General features: G+C 38.0%; 1 protein-coding gene across 2 annotated transcripts; it reads right to left on the bottom strand.

Moving 5' to 3' along the window:
* Positions 1 to 521: 521 nt before the first annotated feature.
* On the bottom strand, positions 522 to 11,052 carry PRL (prolactin). Of its 2 annotated transcripts, none has more exons than XM_032650037.1 (5): positions 10,968 to 11,052; positions 8,451 to 8,632; positions 6,553 to 6,660; positions 3,006 to 3,185; positions 522 to 868 (listed from the first exon to the last, which is right to left on the bottom strand). In XM_032650037.1, exons 1-5 carry the CDS (start codon positions 10,993 to 10,995, stop codon positions 677 to 679), a joined length of 690 nt encoding a protein of 229 aa, XP_032505928.1. In that variant the 5' UTR covers positions 10,996 to 11,052; the 3' UTR covers positions 522 to 676. The 2 variants fall into 2 exon arrangements, with proteins under 2 accessions (XP_032505928.1, XP_032505927.1); XM_032650036.1 differs by having other exon boundaries at positions 528 to 868; positions 8,451 to 8,635; positions 10,968 to 11,048.
* Positions 11,053 to 11,300: the final 248 nt, after the last annotated feature.

Here is an 11,300-nt window from a genome sequence, read left to right as displayed (position 1 = left end):
CCCTAGTCCCTCCCCCCATGTGAGGATCCAGTAAGAAGTGTGCGACCGGAAGAGGGCCCCGCCTGACCACGCTGTGGAAGTCGATTTCTGTTGTTTACAAATCTGTGATATTTTGTAATGGCAACCCAGAAGGACTAAGACGGTATCCTAATAATTTTTAGACAGTTCGGTAAACCTCATGCTATTTGAGTACATTACAGTTTCATAGCACTTAATTGTCTGTTGTAACACTGTGAAAACTGGCTGACAGTACGTGGCTGGTTTTCATAAAGAATCCTGAGAATTCAGTCTTCTCGGTAGCATGACCAGCACGATAAATAATTATCTAATTCTTTGATTCTAATAACCTGACCCAGAATAATTTGCTGTGATGCTGAAGTAAGCTGTTAACGGTCTTCTTTGTAATGCCAGATTCTGCTATTTGTGACAGATTTTAATAGGAACTTCTCTCAACGGTAGGGATGGATTTTCTTTTGATTTTCTGTTAAAATGAAGATAAGAAACTTTGACAGATTGCCTTCTTAGATTTTGACATCTCTGTGGAGTCTGTTTTTATTTTTTTAAGATGAGACCCATTACACCCAAGCATGCATTAAAAAGCTATAAAACTAAAAGAAGACTGCTATGGGATGGATCATTAAGAACCATCTCAGAAATGAATGGAATGGATGTGGGCTTAGCAGTTGCTGTCGTAGATGATTCGGCACTTCAGGAGCTTGAGATAACTGTCAATCTTATGTGAATCCCTGCGTAGGCAGTGGAGCAGGTTATAAAAAGCAAAAAGGCGCGTATCTTCATCGGCCATCTGCAGGGATGGAAGTCCCGACCACACCGAGTAGACCTCATTCTCCTTGACTCCAGGATGAACCTAAGCACCCAAAGATAATGACTTATTATGCGTTTTATTAGTATTTGCTTATCTTCGTTCCTTCTAATTATCAAATTAAGTTTTGGGGAGGACACATGAATATAAAACTCTGTAGACATAGGTTTTGGAGCCAGCGTATCAGAAATCTGTTAGTAATTTACAAACTAGAAGCAGAACTCAAGTGTAAGTTTTCTTACATGTATGTGATCACAGATTAAGGATATTTGTACAGGAGTAAAACAATGGAGAAACCAAGCTGCTGTTTGAATATTCATATGAATGTGATCAAGGGACACAGTTGTATCACTTGAACTGTTTCATGTCCTGAATCTGTTCTCTGAAATGTACTTTTTACCTTATTTCTTCTGAAGGTCACCATCATTACATTTATGTTTCCCCTGCTTTGAACTGATTCTCTTCTCCATAGAGCGTGTGTTTAAAGACCTTAGAAATGATGCGGATTGTACTAGATGGTTTAAGGGGCAGATTATCTAGCGATGGCTGTGACTGACAAGATCTTCTGAAATAGTCAGGAGGCATTCACATTCCACCCAGGACAGATAACCCCCTGATGTCCATGAGAAATATCTGCTTTCTCTTGATGTCTCTTAAGTGGGAGGTACTGGGAAAACTGCCTATAAAAAGGGGGTCCTGACAGCAACCCCTCAGTGGTGAGGGGTGGGTGGTAGGGTGGGGACTGTGAGCAACTGAGCACCTTGCATCTTCATGCTTGTTACCCTCTGTGGGCTGGGAACCCCCGGAGAACCAAGAGACCAAGTAACCAGCTTGGCAACTAGGGATGTCATCTAGTTTGGAGAGCTTCTAGCTATAAACGTGGGATAACTGTAGACCCTGCTACACTAACTTCCTGCTGCAGAGTAAGACCAGTTTTTAAACCTGGGATTCCTTATTGGAATTTAAAGTTTGTGTGTGTTGCCTTGCTTTTCATTTTGGTGCTTGAGCCCTAAGACAAAATTTACTGTGCAAAGGGCAATGATATGAATAAGAATAAATAAGTAAGCGGTAAAAAAGAACAAAATGAAGTATTATAGAACAAATTAGTGACCTCAGAAAATAGGCCCACAGGAATGAGGAAAATAACCTGAAAATCTAGGTGTTTATTTCATATGTCCCAGGGTAAAATGTGCTTTGTATTTGCGATGGATATATTCTTATCCCCTGAAAATGACAAAAATGTCACAGGATTAACATGTACTTTGTACACAATAAGAGAAATATAAAATTGCTCCTATTATTAGGTCTATAATCATATATTTTTATTTAGATTATATATTATTTCTGAGAACTTCAGGAAGCTGCTTAGATGTTCCCTCCCTCATGTTGAAATTATCCCATCTAAATGGAGATTTATTTATCCCATTTATTTTTCCCATCTAAATGCATATATCAATCTAAATATGATAAATTATTTGGGGAGATTAAATGCAATGATTAGAGTTTTTATTTTGGAGCCCCCTCCCAAAGAAAATTTCAGATGGGAAAACTTTGTGTAAATTACAAAATAAAAAAACATTCCAGAAAAGGAGCATCTCCATCTTTTGTGACCCACTGAAATCTAGTGCTTGTGGGACAGCATTCATGCTGTGGCCTCCTCTTTTCAATCTCCTTCCTTCCCTGACAGATATCTCCAGCAGAGCAGGGAGGAGTGGGGAGAAACACCATCCAATCTGGTTTTGACTTTCTCTTTTCTTCCTTCCCACTCTCATCCTTTGGTTTGAGGAGGACAGAGAAAGAATACAAGCAGAATTTCAGTAGCAGATGTCCTGGGATACTTTGAAGAAAACATTTATTTTGCAAATTCTATTCTGTAGTTCTCTTACCCTTGAAAATATTTCAGCCACCTGTGCCCAGGAAAAGGCAAGCATTTGGTGGAATTGTGTGCAATGCAGGGAAGGCTGCACCTGTCAAAAATCGTAGTAGAATTCTGCTTCACTTACAATAGAATCTATCACTGTGATGAATGACTAGGCTCTTGCTTTATTTAATAGCAGTCTAGAATATAGGAGGCCTGCATCTTGTTCTTGCAAAGTGAGATATTTCAAAACTCACTCCTCATCACAGAGGTCCCTTCTCTCATTCATGAGAAAACCAAGGAAGCCTTCAAGAGGCTGCTCACCTGGCCAACTATCTTCTCCATGCCTTCTAGAAGTCGTTTGTTCTGTTCCTCAATCTCTATGGCTCTTGATAGGATAGCATCAGGGGCTTCTTGCATACCCCGCACCTCAGTGACCAGGTGGTACAGAGGGTCATTCCAGGAGCGCAGCACGCCAAGGATCATGCTCAGAAGGACTTCATGCTAAGTGACCATAGGAAGCAATTTCATTAAAATGAGCATAATACAGTGGCTTTAGTCACATGTGATTTTTGTGCAGAGAGGCTGACCTAAAAAACTCTTTGTTATTCCTGCGTGTATACAAAATTTTTTGAAGGTGGTAAAAGTATAAAATGTAAGCTATTTGTTTACATTTTGCTAAAATTTAAAAATATCTGGCTTATTTTTTTTCAATGCTTTTATTTTTACTTATTTGAATTTTTGAATTTTATTTTATTTTTTTATACAGCAGGTTCTTATTAGTTATCTATTTTATACATATTACTAGGTATATGTCAGTCCCAATCCCCCAATTCATCCCACCCCCCCCCACTTTCCCCTCTTGGTGTCCATATGTTTGTTCTCTACATCTGTGTCTCTATTTCTACCCTGCAAACCGGTTCATCTGTATGTACCATTTTTTCTAGGTTCCACATATATGCCTTAATATACGATATTTGTTTTTCTCTTTCTGACTTACTTCACTCTGTAGGACAGTCTCTAGATCCATCCACGTCTCTACAAATGACCCAATTTCATTCCTTTTTATGGCTGAGTAATGTTCCATTGTATATATGTACCAAATCTTCTTTATCCATTCGTCTTTTCGATGGGCACTTAGGTTGCTTCCATGACCTGGCTGTTGTAAACAGTGCTGCAGTGAACATTGGGGTGCATGTGTCTTTTTGAATTATGGTTTTCTCTGGGTATATGCCCAGTAGTGGGATTGCTGGGTCATATGGTAATTCTATTTTTACTTCTTAAGGAACCTCCATACTGTTCTCCATAGTGGCTGTATCAATTTACATTCCCACCAACAGTGCAAGAGGGTTCCCTTTTCTCCACACCCTCTCCAGCATTTGTTGTTTGTAAATTTTCTGATGATGGCCATTCTGACCCGTGTGAGGTGATACCTCATTGTACTTTTGATTTGCATTTCTCTAGTAATTAGTGATGTTGAGCAGCTTTTCATGTGCTTCTTGGCCATCTGTATGTCTTCTTTGGAGAAATGTCTATTTAGATCTTCTGCCCATTTTTTGATTGGGTTGTTTGTTTTTTTTAATATTGAGCTGCATGAGCTGTTTATACGTTTTGGAGATTAATCCTTTGTTGATTCATTTGCAAATATTTTCTCCCATTCTGAGGGTTATCTTTTCATCTTGTTTGTAGTTTCCTTTGCTGTGCAAAAGCTTTTAAGTTTCATTAGGTCCCCTTTGTTTATTTTTGTTTTTATTTCCATTACTCTAGGAGGTGGATCAAAAAAGATCTTGCTGTGATTTATGTCAAAGAGTGTTCTTCCTATGTTTTCCTCTAAGAGGTTTATAGTGTCCAGTCTTACATTTAGGTCTCTAATCTATTTTGAGTTTATTTTTGTGTATGGTATTAGGGAGTGTTCTAATTTCATTCTTTTACATGTAGCTGTCCAGTTTTCCCAGCACCATTTATGGAAGAGACTGTCTTTTCTCCATTATATATCCTTGCCTCCTTTGTCATAGGTAAGTTGACCATAGGTGCATGGGTTTATCTCTGGATCTGCCTTATGTAAATAACTAATTCTTCTAATGAGTTCTAATTTATAATGTAAAGAATTTTGTTTTTACCTCGGAAATTCGACCATCTACTTAGTGAGTTCTTTATATTTGAATACTTTGCTTGTCCAGGGAAAGAAACCTAAGTATTTTGTTGGAACTCAGTATGTGCCTGGAGTATCTACCCAGGAAAGACATATTCCATCCATGCCCACATCATTTTCACCCAAAGATTCATTTGTATTAATGAATCAAATCATGTATTAATATATTCATTTTTTGATTGGTAATTTTATTTTATGATATTGGAACAAAGAGACAGTGAAGAAGACATGGCATTTAAAAACATGCTTTCCTTAATCTATCCCAACACCAACCCCCATGCTGCTATTTTGTTGACATGTGTAGGTGCAGAAAATGGCGCAGTACTGTCTTTAGTAACAGCATCAGTGGGATTCACAATGGAGGGTGTTGCTCCCTAGTTTACTACTACCAGGATCAGGCATGGAACTCCAAGGGGCTGAGCATCTCTGATTTAAAATGCTTACTTTCTTGATGTCCATGAACTAATCTACTGGTAAAGGAAATGAAGAGTGGAGAAGAATCAAATAGACATTGCAATGGAAGCATGACTAGAATGTGAGAGAAGGAGTTGTAAAGAAATATAGGCTGTATGGTGAGTGGCACATATGCACTGGGCCATTGTAACTCAATGGTTAAAAGTGAGAGCTCTGAGTTAGATGAAACCCAGACTCACTGCTTCCTAGCTGTGTGACAGGTGCAAATTCCATAACTTCTCTGAGCCTCGGTTTCCTTATCTCAGGAAGTGTAATAACAGTACCTGTGTTATAGGATTTTTTGTGACGACTGAATGTAATAACGCACATAAAGTGCTTTGTAAAATGTATGGCAATGTAGTGGCTCTCAATAAATTGTAAATTTATAAAAAATTATCTCCTCCTTCTTCACCTTCTTCCTTCATTTTATCATCATCGTTATTAATGAGCTTACTAGACTGAAAGAATGCCGGTATCATTAACCAAGTTGTAGAGAGAGAACAGATTGTATTTAAGAGGGGATATATGTGAAAGTATTTAAAATCATGTGAGGACAGTGGTTCAGGCAGGGAATCAGAAGGGAGAGATTATGATGATAAAAAAATGGAGCTGGGATAAATGAACAGGCCTTGATATACAGACTTTGTTGTCATCAGAACAGAGGCAATAGTTGCGGTCATGAGAAGCAAACCATTTTATAGGACCTGATTTGGGGAGAGACTTGTAATTAAGAATGAGAGGTGACAGAGGAGTCAGTGAAGAATGAAGTAAGTGTCAGAGAAGTAGAAGCAGAATCAGGAGAGCCTTGAAAGTCAGAAGCAATGGCTCGAATGGTACAGTGGTCCGTCATGGTAAATGCTGCCCATGTAAGAGTCACTAGTAATGGGGGATACATCAACTGGGTTTGCATTTCTGTAATAAGTACCCATGAATTTTGCAAATTTAATATTTTACACGTGGAAATCCCATTCAGTTCATGCTTTCATGCAGTAAAATATATGCAATCCTAGGTCTAATGCATTGGTTGAAGTATGTTGTCCGCATGGACAATTTATAGGTCATTTATTTTGCTGCTATCAATCTTTAGTCAGCACTTGATTTTACTCATACTTCATCAAGTGCAGAATGTAATTTCTCTTCGATAGCTTGTTCTTCCTTCACCTTCCTTTGCATGTGCTGTTACCATTACTTCTAATAATCTGCAGCCTGGTAACACCCGTGGACTATCTCATTTGTTTAGGTGAAAAACCTGGATAAAAGACTCACATGGACCTGTTGGGCTTGTTCTTTGTCTTCAGGGGTGGAGAGGGAGGAGGTGTGGCAGCTGTTGATAGCCTTGGTAATGAACCCTCTGCCCTGGGCGTACCGTTTATCCTGGAAGTGATCAAGCAGGTTTACTGAGTTAGTGTTGTTTGGGCATTGAATAAATGAACCCATTACCAGAATAGTAACACATTTGATAGAGGTATCATTTTTTTAATGAAAGGCACGTAAAAGTCATTCTTTGTCCTACTTTTTCTTTCCATTATCTCTATAAAAATTTTTTTTTCATCTAACTTTTCTAAATTCCAAGCTCTTCCCTTTGCTATTCCCTTGTTTAATTTCACCCTTCCCACAAGTTATTATCTGGAGAGCAAACACTAAAAATACCTCAAATATGAAATCTTAAATGTTTTATTAAGTATCATCTTTTTTAAAAGTATTTGCACCAAATATAGTGCATATGTACCTGTATTTAGCCATTTAATCTTTTGTTCACTGTGGGTCGGAACCAATATACTTCCTTAATAGGAGTTATAAAATGATAACTTTTCTTTGACTAATCTCTGAATCCACATGCCTATAGCTTAGTGTTCATCATAGATGCAGACTACAATTTTGTGGATGGTGACAAAATGGCAAGTCAGAGAAACGTGGCATAAAATTCTAAGAAATACTAAGCAATGGACTGAGAATAAGAATAGAAAAAACTAGCTAACACATTGATAGAGAAAAACTAATCTTTAGTAAAACTTGTGAACATTTAAAGGGATTATTTGTAAGATTTGGAAAAAAGGTGGCCAGTTAAAAATGGAGAATGAAAGAGAAACTGGTGAGTAAAAAGAACTACATGAATTTAATACAGACATTGAATACCATTTTTTATCAGCTGTTTGCTCTACTGTGTCCTCCTTGATTGTCCTAAAAGAGTTAACTTACAACTTTCAAAGTACCTTCATCAGAAAGAGAATAATTGTTTCCAGTTCTAAACCAACCCTTCTAGTTGGTTCTAAATCTATTCACTGCAAATCTTAGAACAATAATTTGTAGCATTTAAGAAACTATCATTATTTGTTTTCCTGACATGGATTCAGCTTCATTTACCATGTTCAATCCACCCAATTCACTGCAGTGCAGTTATTTATCGGGTATCTACTGCGTGCTAGGTGAAGAATGCCCAGAGAGACACTTAAGGACAAAAAAGTCAACATACTTCCTTTTCCTCAGCCCCACCTAAAAGTGCTTTAGGTCAGGTGCTGTTATGGACTGAAGGTTTGTGTCTCCCCCAGATTCCTGTGTTGAAGCCCCAACCCTCAATGTTACTGTATTTGGAGAAGGACCTTTATGAAGGTAGTTAAGGTTAAATGAGCTCATAGGCTAGAACCCTGATCCAATGTGATTAGTGTCTTCATAAGAGAGTTTTCTTGTTTTCTCTGTATCTCTGTCTCTTTCTCCCCCGCTTACCATGTGAGGACACATGGAGGAGCCAGATTGGGAAGAGAGAGCCCTTACAAGAACCTGACCGTGCTGGCACCCTGATCTGGGACTTCCAGCCCCCAGAACTGTGAGGAAATAAATTTCTGCTATTTAATCCACCTAGTCTATGGTATTCTGTTATGGCACTCCAAGCTGACTAATATAGGTGCTTTAAAAGTTATTTTGGAAATTAAAACAATAAAATGAAGTAAAGGAAATTGAAAAAAAATTATTACACTCTATAAGAATCTTTGAGATTTCATGAAACTGACTCTTTCTTCTACATCTTATGAGCTGATGCCTTCTTTGACCTAGAAAGTGTATTATTTGAAATTTGACTGGTGCAGCTTTCTTGTTTCCAGTGTGGTTTAGCCCAGTCACTTACGTGAAGGCTCTTTGTGGAAAGAGGCATGAAGTGCAGTACTTACAAATTCGTTGAACATTTCCGAGGAGAGGTTATGGATGTAGTGGGACAGGATGACTGCGCGGTCAAACAGGTCTCGAAGGGACACCTGGCAGTTGACAGCCCCGCTGGGACAGATGGGAAGGGAGGCCACACTCTTGCACAAGAGCAGATTTGACACCAGCAACAGCAGGAGCAGGAGTGACCCTGCTTAAATAAAAAAAATGAGCCACTCTGAGATGATCTATTCAACTGAGGTTATCAAAAGCCATCCTGTCAAGGGAAGCCTTATCTCTCCCCATTGCCCTCTGCATGATTTGGTACTGAAATAGCTGGGGTGGGAAAGAATCAACACCTTCTGCTGTGTAAATTTAGATGTATAATCATATTTGCACAGATAGGTAGTTTGAGAAGTAGGTTACTCCCTGCATTTTTGTATTGCTCCCAGAAGTGCTTCTGTGCTTTGCAAACATTTGGAGCTGAAATTAATTCTGAGCCGGAGTGTTTAGGTCATTCTCTTAAGATAGTTTAATGTCTTGGAACTTTCTGCAGATTCTCAGCAGCCAGGCTCTCTAGGAGTTTGTAATTTTTTTAACTCTATGTTGACGAATGCTTGCATTCTAGACACTGAAATGGCAAGAATAGCACAGTTGATCTCTCTGGTTTACTGTCGTGCCTGATGATAATAACACATGACCGACTGATTGCTAATATTGAGCACAAAGAGAATTCTAAGATAAAAAGGATACTGTAGCCTGGATCTGCTAACTCACCTTAATAACCCCATGCATTTCCTTCATACTTTGCCCAAAGCTTTAAAAATTGTTTTAAATTTGTGTTTCACAATAACCCTGTGAGATAGCCTTGACTTTATCTTCAAATTATATTAATGAAACAAGAAGACTTAGAGAGGGTGAGTAATTTTCCCCAAGTCCCATTATTAGCAGATGGAGGAGGCTGGCTGCCAGTGTCATCTTTTCACTTCCTCATGTCACATCACACACGCGTGTGGGCTCTCGGTCTGTGTGTGTGTAACAGGGACCACATCGGTAGCTGTGATGACTCAGAGCTAGCAGAGGTCATCGCCATTACTAGTAGAGAAAAATACTTTGATTGCATGACAGTAGTGAATCTAGAAAGTTGATTTTATCAATTTGTTCTGCTCTATCTATAAAACACTCACTTTAAAGATATTTGACAATTACCAGAGATGATTTAGTCACCAATTTACTATCTCAGAAGATGGACAAATAAGAACCACTAACATATCAATAATTTACACTTCCAAAAGGAAAGAAACAATATATTAAAATCACTTTTAACTTCAAACTACTCCAAAAGACTATAAAGAATATAAAATGTGTTTATCAGAAAACTCATTTGCTATGGAATCTTCAATAAATGTAACTGGAAGTGTCCAAGATAAAGCTAGGCAAGTGCTAAAAAGATTTATGGTGAAAAAATACCTAACCCCAAATACCTGAAAATATATAAAAGAATATTTAGTATAGAATATAGCTAAACAACCTTTTAGCTGCAAAATAAACAAATATTAATGTTGTGAGATGATTCATGTAACAGACTTTTAATTTTTCAAAAACATGTTTCCAAAGAGTTTAGTTTAGGTACATTACAGTCATGTAACATAGCTGATTAGATGTTTTATCTACAAGTATAAATAAAAAGTGCTTTGCAGGTAGAGGCATTGGAATAGTATTGGTTCTAGGAAATTCATGACTGGATAGTTACTCTTTAATTCTTTCTACATTTGTCTGTACCTTTATCATCTGAAGGATTTTCATAGTCTAAGATGAGATAAAAGAGATAAATGTTTCTGTTGTTTCATGAAATAAATTTTGTTACTAATTTCCTTGTCTTGCAATTTCTTTTTCTTGCAAATGTCAACCAAGAAAGTAAAGGTAATTAGTTATTACTAGCCTGTTTTTTCTTTTATAATGTCATTTGGCTTAAACCCAGTCGACAAAGTATTGTAGGAGACAACTGTGCTATCATTGTCTATATTATGGCTTCAAAGTTAAAAGTTTCATCAGGCTGACTCATCTTGGCCAAACCACATAAGAGGCCTGGGAACTAGAAAATGTTTGTTTCTACCTTCTGGAGTTGTGATGACTTGGACTCAGAGACACTTTTGGTCTTACTCCAGTCCAGGTTTTCTCACCTTTGGCTGATTGACATTTTGAGCTGGATAATTCCTTGTTCTGGGGGCTGTCCTGTGTATTGTAGTATATTTAGCAACATCTCTGACCTCTACCCACTAGAGACCAGTAGCGCCCCTGCCCCAAATTAAGACAACCGAAAACATCTCCAGACATTAACCAAATGTCTCTGGAAGACCCTCCCCCATTTGGGAACCACATTCCTAGTCCCTTAAACAATTGATTTCTAGAGCAGTGATTAGATAGCTCTTCTAAACTCTGTAATGCTGAAACCTCTGAATGAGAGAATATTAGCTACCATTTCAAATGAATACCACCACAGGAGTGTTGATAAAGCTAGCAGCTCCGTGAGTTGCTGCACATACCTTTCTGTGATGAACCTTTGTTGTCCATGGTGGTGATGATTTCGAAAAACACACTTCACCAGAGAAGATCTGGTAGTCCTACAGCTTTCTCTTTCCCAGCTATTGGCTTTATAAGCCTTTGACATCTTCATGAATATATTTAATCAGGCATTCCCTTCCCTTTTGCCAGTCATCTATTTCCGTCATCGAGATTACCCCCATAATTTCAAACATCAAATGGTATTCTATTTCTTATTCATATTCAGGAAGACGTACTGGCCAGAAATGAACATCTAGGAAGGATTTTGATTAATTAGACCAAAAGGAAATGAGAGAGATAATGAAGGTGAGATC

The sequence above is a fragment of the Phocoena sinus genome, chromosome 11 (genome assembly GCF_008692025.1).
Source record: "Phocoena sinus isolate mPhoSin1 chromosome 11, mPhoSin1.pri, whole genome shotgun sequence".
NCBI lineage: Eukaryota > Metazoa > Chordata > Mammalia > Artiodactyla > Phocoenidae > Phocoena > Phocoena sinus.
Note: the sequence above shows the minus strand (reverse complement) of the source record. Positions and strands in the feature narration are given on the sequence as shown.